Source organism: Diadema setosum, chromosome 6 (genome assembly GCF_964275005.1).
Source record: "Diadema setosum chromosome 6, eeDiaSeto1, whole genome shotgun sequence".
NCBI lineage: Eukaryota > Metazoa > Echinodermata > Echinoidea > Diadematoida > Diadematidae > Diadema > Diadema setosum.
In genome coordinates, this window is record NC_092690.1 from 36,311,944 (window position 1) to 36,335,048 (window position 23,105).

Here is a 23,105-nt window from a genome sequence, read left to right on the forward strand (position 1 = left end):
ATCAAAGAACAAAATAGAATGACGTAGGACAAGCAAAAGATCTGTCCGTTTTTATTTTTGCACTAGTTTTATGTCATGCAAAATGTGCAAAAATATTCACTGCAAAAAATTCCACTTCTTGAGTATTTACCCAATTGTAAAATTCACCTAGCAAAGAAAAGAAGTGCAGTAAAGTCTTAAAGAAATGTGCAAAAATTGATCTACATCCACGGCACAGTGCTTGGCTATGGCATAGAAAGCACACTCAGTTGACCGTACTATAATTTTGAAAGCAACAGAGAGAAAAGGTCTTGCAATTTTATCACATTGGAGAGAAGAAGACAACATTAAATTGTCTTTTATCGAAATACTTTGAAAGACTGCTCTGTGAACATTGTATCTGAAGCTATTCAAACAAAGTCATGGGAAATCATGCCATTAGTAATTTCTTATCCCTGTGCTGAAAGTTTTGCCCTTGGGTTTACCCTGTTAACGAAGAGCAGTGTTGAACATACAATTATGGCTTTTTACACCTTTGAATGGTAGTACATTGTAAGAAATGAGTGCCTTTAAGAGTATCAGAGATCCAATAAACAATTATACATGTATAATGGATTATTGTGGAGATGTTCTGTTTTCAGAAACCCCCTCCCCTCGGTCTTAGCATAGCCAAAAAAGCCTGGCCCTTTTAGGGTTAAGCTAGTCTGTGCTAAGGGTTTCTTTATATTGCTGTGGTGCTTGTGAAGTTTCCAGTTTTTCGTTTATCAGCATTTTCATTTTCTGATGCAATGGGGCACTAGTGGCATGATATCTTTATTGATTATTCATTTATTTTTTTCAGCATTATTACTCCCCCTTATTCAGTTGATATCACTTCTAAACTTCCTACAATCATAAATATATTACATGCAAAGAAGCAGAGGCTACAATGAATACTCAAATTTGTCAGTACCTAAATCATCTTTTCAAGATAATCATTGTAGCAAAAATCACATTTATTCAAAGTGAGTATTTCATTGAATCTGTAAATTACATCTTAGATACATTTTGCACTTGACCTTTACTCACACAAGAATTACAAATTGAAAGATTTACAAGCTGTACATCCATCACCTAAAATACATTCTATTTGCACATTTCTCTGTGTTTGTTTTCTTGTTATCCCACCCTCAGTCAAAGAGAGAAACCTTGTTAGATATACTTTCCTTCTATACCTGTCTCTCTGTATTAAAAGAAGAATAATCTACAAATTTGTGGGGATATACCAATAACTTGCACATTTTTTTCTTCTGTAACATTTCAATTAAGCTACAGATATAAAGTAATAAATAAAGCAAGACCAGCTTGACTGTATAGTAACAAATAATGCTTTACATTTCATTTCGTATTGGGTTGACAAAGTATGATGCTATCTGGTAATAAATATGGACGTTTTCCTTCTCTGAGTATACAGATACTCTATCAAACTTGACCTGACTTCATTCAAATCAATCATTTCTTCCCAGATGAGGGATCACTGTTTGCGACTTTTTGACGTAGTCTCGTACTGTAAACGCAGAGATTTTCGCGGTACACTAATTTTCGCGTATTTCGTGCTACTTCTGGCTAGCGCAAATTCTAAAAACCCCTGAAAATATCTTCACAATTTTCTCTGCACATTTTTGAATGGGCTGACAATTGCGCAGCGCGAATTCAAGAACTCACGAATATGTTTTTGAGTTGCACAGTGCAAACAAATTAATCACGCGAAAATATCGACGTTTACAGTTATAACCTCAGTCTACTATACCTTGTTCGATAATTGCACGCATGCAGGAGTACTTTCTTCACCACTATGCACAGACATCCGAACACTATTTTGTCAATGAGTAGAGATTAACTAATCCCCTCTAATCCCTTTTCTCTCACCATGGCCTTCCTGTTGGACTGAGGCACATTGCTACACCTGAGTGGACTTGTTTAATAGTCTACAACTACAGTTAAGTTTGGAACAATTACTCAAATGCTCATGAAATGATTTGGCAAGTTAAGCTAAATGCCTTTGCACCATGAGGATTTTAATACCCTGCAAAGGAAGTTTGGCTGGTCACATTTCCATCTTCCTTTCATTTCTAAGTTTTGCTTGAATAAGGCATTTGACAGACAAAGAACATTCATCAACTTTCAGTTTAAACTAAACAAAAGTTCAATGGAAAGAAACATAAGTGCACTGTCAACAAGATACATTCACCTAAGAACCAGTGGATCATGTTCAAGTCACACTTGGTACATCAGTTTCCTAACTTCCAATAATGACTGAACAATAACTGCCATTACAGCTACTGTACAGGTACGTTGTGGCATCAAATTTTGCTATGATTGAATATTGTACTGAAGTCTCTAAGAGTTGCCAGGCAAAAAGAGGTAAACTATCTAAAAATAGACATTCATTACCCATGTGTTGCTATTCCTTTTACATTGAAGAGTGTCTATGCCTGTCCAAGAAGACTAACTGGTGTCAAGAAGAAGTCTTCACATTACTGCAGACTGCTCTGGGTGGAGTGAAATAGAGCTACACTGTAGTCTTCATAGACAGGTGTTTGCTACATTTTGTAAATCATGATTGTCTGAATTCCAGTCTTTGCACCAGTCACAGTGTCCAAACAGAACATGAAAGCATGTTCAAGCGATCTCGTAAAGCCTACTGTACCATACCATACTATACCGTACCGTACCGTACCTGTGCCACAGGTACGTTGTGTACATTCAAATGCTCCCACAGCGTACCGTACTGTAGTATGCCAAAAGTGGACCACTATCTGCTGTTCTTCAAAAATGTACTGTGTACCATGCCAGAGAACGCTTGAATGCAATGTGGTCCAAAAGCATACCATACCATAAGTTTGCATGAAAAGAATGTGTGTGACACACACCACATCACAATACAAAGAGTTGATTCTCTCTACACTGATATGGGATGCCTGTATGTACAGATTGTAGCATACAGTGTAAGTGTGCAGGAGGAATGACTCTCAGCTACAGAAAGTGTGACCACTCTGGTGCAAGTCAAAAAAAAAAAAAAAAAAAATCTCCTGAGGTAAGCTATCTCCACAGAGCACAGTAACACTTCCAATATGGTATGGTACAGTATGGTACAGTGCGATGCGGGCACTCTATCACAGCCAGAAATTGTAGGCATCACCATGTAACGCAGTCAGGCGAAGCACCGCGCTACGTCCAACCGCAGCGTGAGGGTGAACTTCCGGTGGGGGGTGGAGTGAGGGCGGGGCATGGGGTCACCAGAATGAGCGTGACGTCACATGGATAGTGGTCTTTCTGGCCTTTCAGTCCTGTCATGTGGCCGAAGGCGAACAGCGCCCTCTGCCCTTTCTATAGTGTACACAGGGCATATTTGTTTCATACGTTTTTGTTTCACAGCACAGGTGTCAAACAGACATTGTGATGCAACGGCAATGGCCACAAAACACACACACAATTTGCATTTGTAGTAACGATAGAGATTGCAAATGTTTGTTTTGTGACCCCAATGAAGCATGTTTATATGTTGTGGATGTAAGCATTCAAGAAGGTGTTGTCACAAGTATTGCAAGAATTAGTATTTCAAAACGTGTCACAATGTCAAGCAGATATAGACGCACGAGCGTTCCAATGGAAAATAGTTTAAAAGTTGTATTTTGACGCAGATCAAAGTGTAATTAATACAGAGCAAAATATGCAGAAAAAATGAAATAAACACACACAAAACGAAAAGATCCAGAGAAAAGAAAATATTTTTTGTGGACACACAAAACAGGCATATGTTTTTGTTTTATGAATACATGTATAGTTTTGTTGTGTTGTCAATAAATGATCATAAAGCATGGACAAAGATGATAAATATTTGAAGAAAGAATGTAACAAATGGCATGGGAAGAGAATTAGTGTTCAATAATTAGCAAAGTGCGATCAGGTTGTAAGTAATTTGTGAGAATGAGTATGTGTGGGTAGGAGTGGGTTGATCGCGGGTTCCATGAAGATACATGTAACCACATGGTCATCATTTGCATTCAAAAAAGGAATGATGAAAAAAATGAATGAAAAAGAAGAAGAATTGACCGACAGCAAAGAATGTTAATGAGACGGAGAGTGGTCATTGGTCAAAATGTAGGAGTGACATGACAGGGTTGACATACAAGGGAGAGAGAGAGAGAGAGAGGGAGAGAGAGGGAGAGAGAGACAAACAGAGAAATATCACAACATTACCATATGTATGACAGAAAAAACAACCAAAAAGAGGTTACATTCCATGCAGCCTACAGTGTGTGTGAGTGGGCACTGACACACAAGCACAAAATACCAACACACAATTCTGCATAATATGTGACCCGCCACAACAAAAGGATCTGAAAGTCGCTGACGGCAGAGGCGAGAAAATCGTCTTTGAAGCCAGGTCATCAAAATCGGTCAAAGCCATTGAATGAACATCGCAGAGGTTGCTAAGAGCATACCTTCTTTTGTTAAGAGGTGAAAACTGTGTTACTTCAACTTTTGTAATAGCACAATTGCGTCAGAAGGAAAACTTTGAAGGTGGTTTTCTCGAAATGCTGATTTCCTAGCCCACACAACATGCTCTCATACAATCATCGATATCTCCACAACCGAGTACTTTTATGAATCATGTTGAATGCGGAAGAGTAAGAGAACAGTGTCATGTCATTTTCAGAAAATTGATGTCCCCCGACTTTTGGATCCTTTTCTTGTAGCGGGTCACATATGTATGTACTTGCATTAATTCATACCATTCAATTCAAAAAGGATTCCTTTGGTATCATGTCAAGTTGATGATTGGCAAATTTCATACTCTATGAACTTTGCAGCCACAGTGTAAAAAGTAAACTATGCTCTATGCCTGCATGCATACAGTCATGTATGTGCTATGTTTTAACTAATTCATCAGATTTGGCATTCTTTTGCTAAAAGTGACATCAAGATGGTAGACTTATGCAGACATTAAGACTATGCTCATTATGTTTAATGTGACTATCAGAGGGGAAATTCACACCACATTAAAGTTGATATTTGATGAATAGAATCAAATCTAACAGACAGGACAGTGATACTTTCTGAGAAGTCCTACGAAGGATATGAATGTTCACAAGGAATTCTGAACAACAACAAACAAGCATTAGCAATGATATTGCTGCCTTGTAACTCTCCTATTTGTACACCAGAATTAGACAAGTTATTGAGAAAAAACAACAAATAAATGTTGATAATCTAGCAACTATAATCTCTCCCACCACAAGTCATAAACATTACAGTATTTCTACTGTATGTCAAATCAGACACAATTCGAAGGGAAAAACTAATCTCTCTTAAAATCTCATTTGAAAGAAGGAGGAATCCGTTAAGATTTTATGCAAGACCATGGAAGACTTCTGAGGCGATGACATCATCAACTAATTGTATGAGCAAGTGTGATTACAAACAACATCAAGGTTTTGTGAACAGAAAGTTCTCAAATACCTTTCCTTTTTCTTATACAGGCTTCACTTCACCTGTATGTTTAATTCTGCTCCATCAAAGTCAGTTTAAATATGGTGAGTGGAGTTCCCCTTTAAGCACTAAGACTGGCTCTTTTCAGCTACCTACACTATTATATCAACTCTGTGTGCCTGCTTCCCCATGATATCTGAGAACTGGGCCTTTACACAACTCTTCCAATTTTTCAATGTCAATTCCGTTTTGATCTCAATGTAATGAGCATCTGACGAAAAGCACTACTTATCATACTTCCAAGAATGAAGGCACTGTCACCACTAAAGTTGATCCCTCTCCCGGATACATTCTGCAATTTTGGTTTCATAACACTTACAACTTGTCAGTAATTAGTTACCCACAAACTGGGGGGCGTTTCATCAACGAGTTCGTCGGAGGTTTTCACCGACGAATTTGCTATCAGCCAATCAGACGCAAGGATTTACACTGACAACTGTTAAAAGCTAATGAAATCCTTGGTCTGATTGGCTGATAGCAAATTTGTCGGTGAAATCTCCGACGAACTCGTTGATGAAACGCCCCCCTGGTTGTACCTTCTGCGGTACCACAAAGATGCTGGATTTCTAAAGTGACGGACAATTCAGTGCGACACCAGTTCAGCATGGGAAACAAGCATCGTAGAGTTTCTCTAGACTAATGCTACAACTGTGTGCATTCACAAGAAAATGAGGCTGTTGTTGACAATATACGCATCTTATCTTGCCACGTCATGCATGGTTACTTTTTGGCGTAACTTTTCTGTGAAGACAAAGATTGGAGCAGCCCTGTATCACAGCACTCGTGTCTAAATCTTATACCTCAGCACCTTCATGTATCATGCAAGCATGTTGCGCAACTATTGGGCAAATAAAAGATAGAAAAAAAAGATAACTACACATACATGTAGGTAAAGGAAGCGAAAAAAGCAAGGGCCTACATCGATGGTGAAATGAATCTCTCCTTGGTAGTTCCATGGGGCCAGAGGAAAATCACTCTCACATTCCAAAAGGCAACATAGCTCATTAACCCCTTTTATCCTGGAACCATTTGTGCCATGTACATGTACAAATTGTACAATGTATGCACATGACAATACATTGTACCTCTGAGGAGGCAACAGGTTAATGTGTCCATGGCCTTTTGAGGTGGAGTGCCCTGAGACGGTTAAAGGGGAAAGTCAAACCTTAAAACAAAATTTGTATAAATAGAATCACAAGAATGAGAGAAACAGGGTAGTGAAAACTTTGAATAATTCAGAAGGAAAATTTGAAAGTGATGAGACTTTGAAGGTGTGACCATGCAAGGAAAAATTGATGACTACACAAAGTAGCACATGAGCTCACCGTTCACTTTGTCTGTGTATTGGATCCGATAAATTCTCTCATTTTGTCCGTTATTGATGGCAGAATATTTTGTTCCATCCAAGGGTTGTATGGAATATTATCTATGATGATTGTATCAATGGTACATGGACGGTAGGAAATTCACTTGATGGGAAACTTGTATTTCAGAGCACAGAGCAAATAGGTAGGAGCTTGCTTGTGATATCACACAATTCTCAATTTGTGTTTAAATAATCACAACTTCAAAAATTCATAACTTTCTTTTATTGAATAGTTTGTATAAGAATTTGCTCAAAATTTCACTCTCCTGTGTTCCTCTTTGTCTTTTTGCTTCTATTCACACAAATCAATTTTTGGGGTAGACTTCCCCTTCAAAAACGTCTCACATGCTTAACCCTACCTAGGCCTAGGGGCCGACGAGGTATGGGAGGGGGGAGGGTTACGGTGCGAGGCACTCACCGGTACTGGCTGATCTTGGTTGCCTGTCGGGCACCGTTAATGTCTGCCTGGTGGAGGCCACGGCTACCCCCTTGGCTGGCTTGGGCTGCCCTATGTTCCCCTGGGAGCTGTACTGGCGGTCTTTGCTCTTCTGCCGCCTCAGGAAACCAAACATTTTCCTTTTGCTTCTCCTTGGTGATGAGTCTAACAGAATTGAAAACAGTCAAAGAATAATGAACCCTGCATACTAAGATCATACCAATTGATACAATTATTTGACAAAAGAGCAAACCTGGGGCCTATTTCACAACGATTGATCGTAAGATTGATCATAAGATTGATCGTAAGAGTGATGCGATTAAAAAAAAGGTTATGCATGATCTGCTATTCAATTCGTGCTTGAAATCACACATGAACATATTTTATGAAACAGACTTATGATCAATATTGATCTTATGCTTGACTCTCTTGAGATATGCTCAAGTAATCAAGCGACAGATCAATCGTAATCATATAAAACAGGCCCCTGGTACTGGTATTTCATACATCACATTCAGGGACTAAAAATATTCTTCATATGGGAAGGTGAAGTTTATCAGATGCTGACAAATCTCGGAAAGAGAGTCTAATGGCAAAACTTATCCAAATAAATACCCACTGCTTCAAGGGATTACAACCAGCACTGGCTGTTGGGTGGAAGCTCGACAGTCTAGTGAATACAACGCCTTTGTAGAAATCAGGAATTGTTGGTTTGAGTCACACCCAAGTGCACAAATCATGTGCCCATGATTTGTTGTCACGATGGCTATTACTAAAACACTGAATAATCAGCGATTTACGTCGACAGACAATTTGTGATGCTCTTGCAATGGTAAAATTTTTAACAATGATAATAAAGATACTAAGTCCTGCTGAAAATCACAATCGATTTCATCATTATCATCTTATCATCTTCATCATCATTATCAATATCATTAGCAAGTAAGATGAAACTTGTATCACTTCTCTGCTCATGAAAACAAGGCAAGTGCCAAATTGTGTCTCGCCCATTCACGTACATTAACAAGGAATTAATATTTTTTATAACTCCCAGAAGTTAATTGACCTGCTTATGACCTTTGACCTTGTGGTGACCTTCAACACCCCAAGGAACATTTACCATCCAAGTTTGGTCACAAACGGACAAAGGGATCAAAAGTAATGAGCCATAATCGAAACACGCCATAAAAACTTAACATTGGGCCCTAAAAATTTGTTGACCCCTTTCTGTGACCTTTGACCTTGTGATGACCTTTAACTCCCCAAGGATCTACCGTCCACGTTTGGTCACAAACGGACATAGGGATCAAAAGTTATGAGCCACAATCAAAACGCCCCTAAGAACATAACATTGGGCCCTAAAAATTTGTTGACCCCTGTCTGTGACCTTTGACCTTGTGACGACCTTCACCTCCCCAAGGGACATCTTCCATTCAAGTTTGGTCACAAACGGACAAAGGGATCAAAAGTAATGAGCCATAATCGAAACGCGCCATAAAAACTCAACATTGGGCCCTAAAAATTTGTTGACCCCTTTCTGTGACCTTTGACCTTGTGATGACCTTTAACTACCAAGGGACATCTACCGTCCACGTTTGGTCACAAACGGACATAGGGATCAAAAGTTATGAGCCACAATCAAAACGCCCCTAAGAACATAACATTGGGCCCTAAAAATGTGTTGACCCCTGTCTGTGACCTTTGACCTTGTGACGACCTTCACCTCCCCAAGGGACATCTTCCATTCAAGTTTGGTCACAAACGGACAAAGGGATCAAAAGTTATGAGCCATAAACGAAATGCGCCCTAAAAACTTAACATTGGGCTCTAAAAGTTCGTTGACCCCTGTCTGTGACCTTTGACCTTGTGGTTACCTTCAACTTCCCAAGAGACATCTACCATCACCCAAGTTTGATTGCCATTGTAGCAACATGTGCTGAGTTACATGTGATAAGAGAGTCTTGCAAGTAAACTTTAACGTATGACCTCAAATGACCTTTGACCTTATTATGTGACCTCTTACGGCACCATAACATGAAGGTACCCCAAGTGCATCCATCACCCAAGTTTGATTGCCATTGCAGCAATATGTGTCAAGTTACGTGTGATAAGGGAGTCTTGCAAGTAAACTTTAACGTATGACCTCAAATGACCTTTGACCTTATCCTGTGACCTCCAACGGCACCATAACATGAAGGTACCCCCAGTGCATCTACGACCCAAGTTAGGTTGTAATCCAAGCAACTTATGTGAAGTTATTTGTCAAAAGAGAGTCTTGCAGGTAAACTTTAAAGGTAGGGGATACCTTTTACAGACCTCCCAAAATGCAGCAAAACATTAAAGGCATAATTTACCATTTGCAGATGAAAGCATTAGTGCTTTAAAATAGTTCTAAAATGTGAGTTAGGGATAGAAACAACCACTGTCAAAATTTGAATCCATATAATCGATGGTAAGTGTTGTTAAATACACAAAATGTGAACAATAGTTATAATAAAAATGTTTCCAGACTATACCGTATACAGTTACGGTTTACTGAGAAAAACCCTGATATCTCCTTATATTTTAGGTTTTATTGCAAATATTTCATATGGTAGGATGTTTTATGATACAACAGACCTACACATATGCATCAAATGTGATATCTTGAACATTTTTGAAATCACTGCTCCCAAAGGTAAACTGGACCTTTAAATATGAACCTCAGGGGACTTGTTTAGGCCACTGCTGAGAAATTTGGAAGTCAACAGTTATCTACAATTTGAATAATGCACAAACTCAACTACTCAGTAGTTCTGTGTGTCAGCCACACTTAAGCCTTTTTGTTGCAGTCTTCTGTACTTTTTATCTATAAACACAAATCTAAAAGTATAAGAGCTGATGTAATAACATATAGAGTCTGTGGCAAGAATGTATATAGAAATGTTTGTAAGTTTTGATGAACTTTCTTCACAAAATATGCATGATGGACACACATGCAGTGCATGGGTCTGCAAAGGTAGCCTAGTAATGTACTGGAATTTACAGTGAGCCCCGAAAAAAATTCAATTCAAAATCTAACGGTCAATAAAAATGTACTAAATGTTACCTTCCACTTTCAATACTTTATGGGAGTTTCTAAAATGATACTCTCTTCAACATACCACTGTCTTTATACAACTCTTCATTTAAGGCATGCAAATGGGATTCCCTACCTTTAACAAAGAAAAGAGAGTCTTGCACATACTCTTTAATATATGACCTCAAATGACCTTTGACATCATCACATGACCTCCGAAAAACACCATAACATGAAGATACCCTTAGTGCTTCTATCACCCAAGTGTGGCTGCCATTGCTGTAACAGTTGCCAAGTTATGCATCATAAGAGAGTCTTGCAGGTAAACTTTAACAATAGGGACTTTTCAATTTGCACGTTGAGCCAGGCGTCACCCTGTTATGACGTAGTTTTTACGTACTGCGCATGCGCGAGCGTCGACCCTCGGCTCATCGCACAAATTTCGAACGCGTTAACCCCAGTTATCACCGTCCACCCAAATCGGTTGCGCCGCGCTCAACCCACCTTGCTATGACGTCACACTCCTCTCGGGTATCGTGCGGAAGAGCACGATGACTCTCGGGAAATCCCTGCTCAATTCACCTGTTTTCCTTTTTCTTTCGAGAGAATATTTATATTCTATTTACATGAAAGCTTATGATCTTGATACGTCACAGTAGCAGCGCTGACATACAAACTACAGCCTCTTATTTGTCCGTTTTCACTGTTTCGCAGTTTGCAACTGCCTACCGTAGTCCCACACATGCATTTACACGTAATGCTTTACGCAAACAGATCTTGGTGCTTTAGGCCTAGCTAGTGCAGCAGTGCATTTGCCTAGTAGTCTTACCATGCATCATGTTTTAAAATCCACATAATTCCTCCCAGGATACGCATCTAGTCAAAGACAAAATAAATATTACAAGTACAGAAACGAGTCACAAATTCCGCATACTAGTATATGCACGCAAGGCACAGGTTGCCTCCTGCACACGCCACGCACGAGACGTGACGCTGGCGCCCGAAATCGAAATGTGTTTTAGCAGCGGGTCAACGTACAGACGTGACGCCTTGACGTACGGTTGCGCTCGGCGGCACGTCCTTCTCGTTCACCCAATCGAAAACTCCCTATTTGTGACGGACGACAGACGGACGACGGACGATGGACAGACGACGGACGGACGCCATTTGGATCCCTTAGTCTCGCCTTCACCTCCGGTGGGCGAGACAAAAATGAATCACATACCAAGAATGAAATGCAGTAATAATCACAAAGAGCAAAAGAATCTTAACCCTTTGAGGACAGACTGATTTTGTTACAACACACATTTTCCATAAGACACCTGCTCGAATATACTCGTGACTCATCCTCAACAGTTAAAGCATGGCCACAACAAGCTAAAAGAAAAAAGAACCTGTTCATCAAAAGCATTTTGGGCATGTACAGTCGACTCCTTAGACAAACCTGCACTCGTGCTTTCACCCTTCTCAGGGGTGGGCACTTCCAGGGTGTTGGCCTTCTGGTCCCGCCTCAGGGTCCCTGAGGTATCGTGGCTCTTTGCTGCCTGCCGCGCCCGGTCCAAGTCAGACTCGTCCAGACTCACGCTCCTCGTCGCCTTCTCCTTCTTACTCCGCCGCCGGAAGAGCTTGAAGCCACGCCGACTGCCGTTGGGAGATGCATCTGAGGAGAGACAATAAGCAAGCATGCAAGCAAATTGATATGAGAAGTCAGCATTGGCATGGAGTTCAAAATGCAAGAGGGGAGGGCATTTCATCAAAATGTTTCTTTCACTGACAAATTTGCTCTCAGCCAATCAGATGTAAGGATTTCAGTATCTCATAAAAGTTGTCAGTGACTGACAAGTTTGATGACATGCTGTCCAGGAGAACCAATGGGCAGATTGAATTGGGCCACCTACATCTCCCCAAGCTCTGGGTCTTTATACAGATCTTATGTATTTCATATGCATACAGCTAGTGTCTGCTTATTCAACTATCCCTCGTGAGAATGAAAAACCTACGGTGAGATAATGCAATATAATATGAGAGCTCCTCCTTGATGCTTAATAACCCAGGCACTAATCAGAACTTGTCAAGCTTTTCATTTACATTGTAAATAGCACCAAAATGTAATCCATCAAAACTTGACTTAGTTGCAAATCAGCCAAGCCCACTCAGGTGGAGCAATTTGCCTCAGTCTAACCGACAGGACAGCCATAATGACACAAGAATGATTAGAAGGATACATAAAAGTAATCTCTTGTCAATGAAAACTAGTTTCCACACATCCGTGCCAATCAGCAAAGAAAGCACTCCAACCTACAATTTACCTGCCAATCTGTGAACAAAGTACAGCATAGGATACCACATAAAATGCTTTGTTTGTTTGTTTTTTCTGTTTGTGCCTTTGCTACATTGTATGAGCATATTCACACAGTAAAGAAACCAAAGTGCTTCATCTCTATGGGGTTGAAGGTTAAGCAGAACGTTCTTAGTTGTAATATGCAAATGCTGACCCCTTCTCTCATTAACCCAATGAGAACGAGCTAATTTTGCTTCAACACGCATTTCCCATAGATGCCTGCCCGAGTATACTCGGGACTAGTCTTGAATGGGTTAAGATAATATGGTAGCTTTATTACCTCTTTTAAAGCTGCTCTCTGCTGGCTCATCACTCAGAGTAGAATAGTCTGTGTTCGGGGTCTGTGGGGTTAATGTTAATACAAATATCAGTGTTAATGCACTTAAACCATTTCAAGCAATCACTGTAAATGTATCGTGAATACTGTGACATGGATGTTCATGTAAATTCAGTAAAACAATTTAAGGACAAAACACATAATTACTACCCATTATCTGTAACTTTATTTAGAGTAAACGAACAAAGTTAATACATACTACATGTATATCACTTCAAAGAAAAACTAATTTTGATGAATTTCAATTACTCATAGATTTCTAGCAATTTTGGACTATGATACATACACATCAAAAGTTAAATGACATTACAATGGTTTTCTGAAAATTTCAATATGCTTTGTGACCAGTGCTTTTCCAATATTCATTCAAATGAAAAACTTCTACAGAGTAAACTTTGTGTATTTCAATTTGGAAGCCAAAGGAGACGAATATAATAGAGTAGATTACATACACCAGAATATCTGGTGACCAGAATCTTGCAAGAAATCATCCTCTGATAACTCATACTGGAATTATGCACTTGCTCCTTTTATCTTTTTTCCTTCCAATCTCCCCCCCCCCCCCCCCATCAATCATCCAATCTATGAGAACATTACAGAAAGTTGACATCTCCATCTATAGAAAAGTGTTCTTGGATGCCACATTTGATCGACACACTGATTCAGTTCACTGGAATATTCAAGCTTAAATGCTTTATTAAACCTTTCAAATAGACTTATTTTTCAATAAAAAGTGTTTTTTTTTTCTTTTCACATGGTACTAAAGACATTTAAATCACATAGGACAAGCAGACAATGGTGGGTGAAACATTTTGTTGGAATGGAACTTATCTTGAAGTGTGGCAAAAGCTTGGTGATAATGACAATCATTTCAGCTTAAGGAAACTGATGGCTGTGTACAGTGTTTCAAGCACGGAAAGTAGCAGAATGACTCTTCCTTTTTCATTTGAATTTAGGAGAGGAACAACCACATATACGTACTTTAATATCTAATTGGAATGAAAAAGGGCATATACATGCAATCTAAAAAGAAAAAAAAAAAGAAGATAAGAAATAATTAGAGGAATGTTGAGATGTACATGTATTTATATGTAAGCCTGCATTGTACATGCACAATTGTACAAAGAAAGATAGATCAATAGATACGTACATGTAGATAGACTTTAAAGATATGCAGATACATTGTAGATAGACAGGTAGATAAAAAAATATAGATAAAAAGATAGAGATATAGGGTGCATAATGCATACTTTTCTTGTGTCTATTTTTGTATTTTTGACAGTTCGCAAATTAACTACAACCTGGGTTTATTTCACATGGTATGATGGCCAGATATCCAGCATGCCAATACAAACATAAAGAATTAAGAGATAAGCTCACTGACCACAAAAGCACACAAGCGCACAACACAGACCATGTCAACCACTTAAAAGCATGGACACAATGAAAAATGGGGTCAAAGTATTACAAATATCACCTAGATCTCTCCTTTAAATAAATGGAGTAAAAACTGCATTTTCAAGTTATTAAAACATGGCTGCCATGATCAAATTATGACACCGTATATTTAATGGATCTATCATCTTTGAGACAAGTCTGTGAATGTTCTCAGTCATCCAGGTAAAGCGTCCCGGAGCGGACGTGAAAAGTCGCTACTCCAAATTACAAGCAAGTCCAGTTGACTAGATTTACCAATATAGTTCATCTTTGAGACAAGTTTAGTGCTTTGAATTAAACACACTTCATTTCCCCTTCAGTTCTGTAGTAGCTCTGACTGGCACACAAACTGCCAGCTACTTCTTTTAAAACGCTAATTTTGATGGCAAAATAAACTAGAGGACTTTAAAACATCACAAGCTATGTGAATATACAAATGAAGGAAAAAAAAATGTATGATTTTTTTTTCCAAGCATGCTACACATTGACACTGTTTAATACATGAATCCTACTGTGCTGGATTGATGAATGTGACAGAAAGGCATTCCATGAGATTTGTAAACATTAATTCGTAAATGCTTTGCCATGATATAAATTTTTCTTTCTATTTCCTCTTTAATCATGAGTACAGCTGCTATCAAAACGTGGTTACCTTTTCAATGGGGGCAGTCCTCTCCTGAGGTCCAAACATAGGAAACATGATAACTCACCACATTCAAGAACCTGCATTTTATTTTGAGCTTCAGTAAAGTGGAAAACTGAGTTTCACTTTGCTAAACTAGGCCAAAAGTCACAGAGCATTTGCAGAAGAAATATAACAGTCTCTTTTCTTTCACTCTACATAGACTAGTAACTGGAATGAGTTTTATATACATGTACTATGTACGTATCTGAAAAGAACAGTGTACTATCGGTAGCATAAAAAGGAAGATATTCCATCTACTTTTCTCTTAACCTTACCAAAAAATTATCAGGTTAACATCTGCGATAAGACAGGGAAACAATCTGGTAGGATAAGAAATGAAACAATCCCTCTTTGCATCGCTTATTGATGTGCATTCGAAACACAATATTTGTTCTTTGTAAGGCTCAACAGGCTGACATACAATACCATTGTCAAAAGTGCTGTATATGGCATACTCCCATATCGCTTTTCAGCATCTAAACCTTAACCACCTACAACTGCCCTTGAACCTGTGGTATGATTGCTATTGTCTCTGGGTTTATATGTTCACGGTATGTAGCCTCATTCTGCATACACAGTGTAAACATGCACGATGTTCAATTTTGTATACTTGAGCATAGTCATGCCTGTGTTAATACTAGTACATTGTACATACGTTGTTATAGGTCTTGCTGGGGCAAACAAGGAAAGAATTCACTTCTGTGACCACCAAAAAATAATAAATAAAGAAATGAATAAAAAATAAATAGTGAATAAATAAATAAATATATTGGGGTAGAAGAAGAGCACAATACTGACAAAGAAAAAGAAAAAGAAAAAAAACATGCTTTGGCACAATCTACACTTGCTCACACAAAGTCAAGTAGCATACACGTAGTGCATGTTTTGTGTATATTGTTACAGCTGTAGATATAAGTTGTGCTCACAAACTAGATAGATAGGGTTAGTCTCAGGTCTTTTCACAAGCTATAAGAATCAGACCATGCAGTAATGTCATAGAACACCAATGCCCCATTTCATAAAAGATGTTTTTATAACAGAATAGCAACTCTTGCTGGGATGGAAACTTCCCATAGCAACAGCCAATCAGGAAGCTGGATTCTTGTCATTACCGTGACAATTGCCATTCCAGCAAGAGTTGCTATTGTATTAACTTTATATGAAATGAGGCCCTGAAGTTGGTGAGAGAATTCAACACACAGACCACATACACCTACGTTCAAGAGAGTTACACCTTGCGGCATAGTGTATAACTGTGATACAGTACCTGTGATACACCGTGTATGATGAGTGTACTCTTCTTTGTCGGTGTCTTCTGCCTGGTGTCGCTGGCTGCTTCCGACAGGTGTCTGATGGCGGTGTCGGCCACTGAGCGAGGAGCACCCTTTGGTGATGGGGGCGTGGCAGCAGCTTCCTGCCTGGTTTCTATGGCAACAACAAGTTGAGATATCTTTCATGACATCAGTCAATCAATATCAATAAGTATGCAATAACAGCATACATGAACAAAGAGATGTTTTACACAAAACTATTAATATGACAATTGTACCCCTATGTGAACTCCCCAATATGTCAACATTACAGATTACATGCTATACAGATAGAATGAATTCAGCCTGAAATTGTAACTTGTAAAATCCTGATGTTCATATATCAATTATTTGTTTTTTCTGCCATTGACATCCTAAATACAGAGTACAGTTACTGTATATTCATAAGCAAGTAACACGAAGGACGATGATTTGAAAACATGATCGTGAAATGGCATGAGCGTGAAATGAAAAATGGCGTGGCATGAAAATGACAAACATCAAACACGGCAAAAATAAAATGCAGGTGAGGTGGGTGTGTTGTATTCTGTAGTTATATTCCTACATGAACATGTGGTACTAAACCCTGTTTGCACCTGAACTACCCACACCTAAAAAGCACTCAACCACTTACAGCTATGTTCTATGCATATTAGTGCGTCTGTGTACAAGTGCACAAAGATATGGGTGTGTGTGCGTGTGTACTTCTTTGCCCTGTTCAAATCATTTTTGTATCAACCTACCCTACATATTTATCTTTGTAAATACCCTATAAATCAAGAAAGATCAAGCATAACAGTAAGCCTTACTGCCTATCTTCAAGCAGTACAGGCTGCCATTGTAACTATGAAGAACAGTTATCTAAAACTGCGAGCTGAATGGTGAACTAATTTGAGAGGTGGCTACTTGCTTTGCTATCACGTTTGTTCTCCATGGTTCCCTTTCATACTGTATACGCCGAATATTTCGCAAGGTTTTTATTTTCGCAAATTTCGCGAGTCAGGTGCTATTCGTGAAATTAAAGACATACAAAAATATTGACTCTGATCCCGATGTGAATGTGATGGCGTGTACACTAAATTCTCCGTTCAGAACACGACTCCACGATCGCGAATTTAACCACTCGCGAAATCATCAGGAATTCTTGGTTCGCGAAAATTTAGACTCGCAAAATATATGGCGTATACAGTAGTCATTCTGGTGACAAAACTTTGCACTTCTCAAAAGCACACTACTTTTGCATATCATCCAGCAAAGGCCCATTTCTAACATGCTGCAGATATTGTACACTGAGTATACACAACTCTTATGTGATATATCTAGATGTTTCAGCATTCAGAATGAGGCTTCAATGCAATGCACAGGCAAAAAAATTACATGCAAACAAACTGGAAGAGAAAATAGTGCTTAAATGGTTTATTTAAGAGTAGCATTGTCCATAAAGAAAGTCTTACTCACACAACATTCATATATTTGATACAGTCACACGGGACTGTGCCAGTCGTGCCATTAAAACTATAAAGCAGAACTTGATGCAAACATATCAAATGATGCATAGATTAAAGTTTGAAGTGAATTAAGACAGCATGTGAAAGTGGAACCTGGAATGAAATCTATCCCTTCTAGAAGCCTCCAGCAAAGTAGAATGGCTCAAGTTGTGGCTTGTGGTCTAGCAAGAGGGGATTCCCCAGTACATCCTAACTTTAAAGGGACTGTACAGTACTGGTTGAGGTAGGGATTCATGTTTTGAACATTCCTAAGTGAGATAATGAAAAGCCTCTTATGAAATATGAAAGAGCATGTAATTCTAAGAAGGATTCAACGTTTATTTGATGAAAATTGGTTTTCAAATGGCTGAGATATCAAAAAAAGTGCTGATAATAAAAGGCGACATGCCCCAACTTTATTAGGATCTCTTTGTTTCACCTTGTTTTTGGATATCTCAGCCATTTCAAAACCGATTTTCATCGAATAAACTTTTGATACCCCTTAGAACTGCATGCTCTTTGACATCTCATAGAGTGGTTTCTGAATATCTCGCAAAATGTTAAAAGCTAAATCTACACCTCGACCAGAACTGTACACACCCTTTAAAATGCTATCGAATTCATATTGGAGCAGGACTGCCAACATCCTATACACGTACATCAGCATCAGGAAAGCTCCAAAGAACTGTCTGAGAGATTTTGTGTGTTACATTGCATCTCAGAAGGTAACAAAAATTTCCCAATTAGGAAGGCTTTTACATGCTCTTATCAGCATTTAAAGAAACATACAATGTTCATGTAGATGACCCGTGTTATAATGAAGTCCTCGGGACTGGCAGTTTTCTCTCATTATATCAAAATTTTGTTACAACCAAAGGTAATTTTGCACCATAGACATTCAAATGATGATAATACTTTTGGGAGGTAAATTTTCAATTTGCTGTAACAATTGTTTATAACAACCATGTTCATTGCTAAGGGAGCATTCTGCAGTTTACTTTTATGGGAACATCCAGCCATTAAAAGTCAAGGAGACCTGTACGTCGATTCTGTGGCAGCCACTGCATGGAAAGAATCATGGGAGGTTTGTTTTTTTGTTTTTTGTAAAACAGGTTCACTGTATCTTAGTTACACCGTTTGCATGTAGTGCTTTCCTTGGAGTAATAAGGCAGGTAGTCTCACAATACAGTGTACGTAGCTGAAATGTGTCAGGCACTAAGACACTACTGTCGTAAGACTTGTTGTGCAGACAATGAAATTTGGCAGCTCTAATAAACAAACAAACATAAATAACACAGAGAGCACTGACTGAAAAGCAAAAGATGAGGTGTTTTGTCTTAGAAAGAAAAAAAAAAAGCTGCAATTTAGGTATGCCATATTTAGAAAGTGCTTTGTGTACTGTGAATGCAAGAGCTTCAGTGAAAGTTAGAAAGCCTTTAAAGGACAAGTTCACCTTCATTAACATAAGGATTAAGAGAATGCAGCAATATTAGTAAAACACATCAGTGAAAGTTTGAGGATAATTGGACAATCGATGCAAAAGTTATGAACTTTTAAAACTTTTGTGTTGGAACCGCTGGATGAGGAGACTACTAAGGCTTGTGATGTCATATGAGTACAACAGTATAAAGAAAATATAAAGAAAATTCAACATATTTTCACTTTTTTTTTGCATAATAAAAGAGCACTTGACTTGCCTCTTTCTAAAGGCAATGGGAATAATATTACCCATAACATATGTCAGTAACGAGTCAAGGGAATGTGTTCTTTTTTTCAAAAGATGAAATTTTGTGAAATTCTCTTTATATTTTCCTTATATCGTTGTACGCATGTGACATCATACACTGCAGTAGTCTTCTCATCCAGCGGTGACTGCACAAAAACTTCAAAAATTCATAACTTTTGAATGGATTGTCCGATCTTCTTTAAACTTTCAATGATGTGTTCTACTAATATTGCTACATTCTCTCAATCCTTATGTTAATGAAGGTGAACTTGTCCTTTACTACATAAGACAACAATTTACATTGTACTTCAAAGTTGAAACCAAAGGGAAGAATTTCTGAAGTTGTTCTACAACCTAGAGTTTGTGCAAGGAGGAAAGATAACAAGTGCACATTATGGTGATGTATATACTCTGCATCAATACTGAATGCATTGACTCATGGCTTAAGGTAAGTGGAACACTGCATAGTTATTCAAATCTTCATAAAAGAAAAGATGTGAATTTGCAACTTGAAGTATAAAGATGATTCAGAGGTGAATGTAGCTCTATTATCTTTTAGCACACACCAAGATGTGTCTTAATTCCTTCCTTTGTATTTCATGAGAAGGGACAAACATTTAATGCGACTTGGATCAGAGCCTTTAATGGGTGTTCTTGGCTTGACAAAACTTTGGTCCTAACAAGTGTCTTATTCTCCTATAATAGTATCACTGTATCATCACACTGTGAAAACAAAGTAAGAAAAAAAAATAAGAAAAAGAAGAAATTGATGAAGAAGAAGGAGAAGAAGAAGAAAAGAAAAAAAAACACAAAAAAAGAAAGCACTGTGTATCAATATTATCATCTTCAATTCAGAAACTCTAATTTCCCTTACATCAAGGTAATATTGCCCTTAAACATTGCAAGTGCACAGCTGAAAGCGTACATCCAATACCTCCAGATAGGCAGTGCACAAATATTGTGAAGACTTCGATTGTGCATCCATGCTTGACAATGGATTATAAAAAAACAAACCTCTGATTATAATGCTCGGCGAAGGCGTTTGTGTAGCTTCACATTCCATCCCAGGTGAACAGAAAAAAATAAAACACATCCGAAGCATGGACGATGAATGATCATGAGCAGTTAAGAATAAAGATGCCATACATTTCCTTTTTCCACTTTTATGCACATGTACAAAATGTTCCTAACCAAATGCATTAACAAACAAATAAACACACACACACATGGAAACATGATATGCATTTAATGGATGACACTCTGCAAATTTTGTTACCATGGAAATGGAGGATGCAATTTAAATGAGGTAATGAATGATGCATGGTAGGTTTGTTAGTAAAACCAAGCAAGTCATTCAAGTAGCCTGTACGGTTGTTAGTTTCTCTTTTCAAATCACATAAAATCAAATAAAAAAAATATATATACATATATATTCGTCCAGCATTCTTAAGCAAACTCAACTATAAAAGTTCTAGGCAATAATCGCCTTTATACAGTCTACAGTAGGTCACGAGTCCAATTGATAAATCTCTTGGTCTTCTTCTGCATCTCAAGAAATATGCGGCCCTTGGAGGGACTAGCAACTTCCACTAGCACAATCCACACAAATTTTGCAATGAGGATTTGCAAGTTTATCAAAAACCTGAACATCATCTGTAAAAATTTGCCTCCATCCAAAGATTTGTATTTCTATACATTAGCTTATCTACTCGTCTTCTATCACGGATCTTATTCATGGGGTAAAATGTATCATTACTAAACATTGCAATACCACTTGCTGCAAAATTACAGATTCTTTTGATTAGCTAAGAACACTATTCCCTTTGAACAAGTGTGTTTGATCTGCAGTTTTGTCTACTTATGACCCAAAATAATCAAACACTGGAAAATATTGGGCCCACATAATTTTAAGATTCCTATTCAAATACTTCTGAATTGAATATTGCAATTTAAATCCCTCATCCTTTTTACACCATTATCAGAAGAAAAAATAGACCTGCTTCGTGTGTCTGCAAAGAAAATTTTGAATTGTAAACATGAAAACATGTCATGATCATAAGGATGATGAGATTAAGATGACATGGTTTAGTTTGCATGTACTGATGATCCACCCATCAATCATGCTTTACTTATTCATAGCACAATAAAAAGAGTTTGAGTTATTTGAATTAATGTAGCCTACAAATAGGAAAAACAGAGATTAATTAGCATGGACAAGGAGGGTGAAAATAATGAAGCCAAGTGAAGATCCGCCTCCCGCTATGCCCTTTCTCCTCTGCCTCTCTACTGCCGCAACTTTTAGGCCACAACCCCTTAGCTATAATGTCATCCAGGAACACCTCCATCCAGCCACACCCCTCTATACACGACCCCATCTAGTCATACCACCTCTAGCCACACCCCAACTAGGAACACCCCTTCCCTAATACCCCCATCTAGCCACACCCCCTCTATCCACACCCCATCTAGCCATACCTCCTCTAGCCACACCCCATCTAGCCACACCCCACCTAGCCACACCCCCTCCCTAACACCCCTCCCCTCACCTGATGCCACTCTTGGCCGCGGTACTTCCAGCATGGACTGGGTGCCTGTGGATTGGCGGGGCTTTTCGGCGACCATCCCCTCTGTGTCGGGAATCACTCCCGGCCGCTGGGGGGTGGGGAGTGACGCGGCCGTCGTCACCACTCTCATTGGTGCATCTGTGAGAGAATTTTTGTTTCAGGTTTTTGGTTTTCTGTCTTTAGATTTGTGCTTTGCTCAAAGGAAGTGCAGAATTCAAAATCTAATGTAAATTCAATCACTGCCTGAAGAGCCAACCCAATAGATACAAAGTGATCTATTGTAGAGTGCACGCGGTGCTGTAATACACTAATACCTGAAATGTCCACAGGAATAGTATTAAGTGTTTGTATTCATACTGCACATTAGATATACTGTAGCTCTGCGCACAGCCTGTATCTTCCTCACAAAAAGGGACTCTGCCATTCACAGAGCTCATCTCGTGAAAAATTCTAAGCAATCTGTCTTCATGGCATCAACTATTTGGAAGAATTGATATTACTCCTTCAAATTCTTTTGATTAGAAGATTGACCCAATTAGCACACAAAATATCTTTATGTGGCAGTCATACCAGGTCTTGTTAGATTTTACTTGATTTGTGAGTCTTACAGTTATGGGAAGCCTACTGTAGGATAATTGAAAGGTTATTTAAGGGGAAACAAGCAATACTATGTAGTCCATACATACATTTTAGGGAAATGGGCTGTCATACACAGTGATGCAGGGATTTCTGTTTGCAATATCTTGTTATGTGTATGTTTAGAACTTATTCACTAGCAGTAGTTTAGCAGTCTTTATACAGGAGTACTGTCAGGCAGATGGGTAGAATTTCCACATGCTTTGGT

At 38.6% G+C, this 23,105-nt stretch overlaps 1 protein-coding gene across 1 annotated transcript in view; it reads right to left on the minus strand.

Moving 5' to 3' along the window:
- LOC140229829 (C2 domain-containing protein 2-like) overlaps positions 1 to 23,105 on the minus strand; it is a 96,462-nt gene that overhangs the window by 7,277 nt on the left and 66,080 nt on the right. Inside the window, 6 exon segments of the mRNA XM_072310058.1 lie at positions 7,299 to 7,481; positions 11,819 to 12,034; positions 12,996 to 13,056; positions 16,409 to 16,599; positions 20,712 to 20,747; positions 22,244 to 22,399. Coding sequence (XP_072166159.1) covers positions 7,299 to 7,481; positions 11,819 to 12,034; positions 12,996 to 13,056; positions 16,409 to 16,599; positions 20,712 to 20,747; positions 22,244 to 22,399 — 843 coding nt within the window.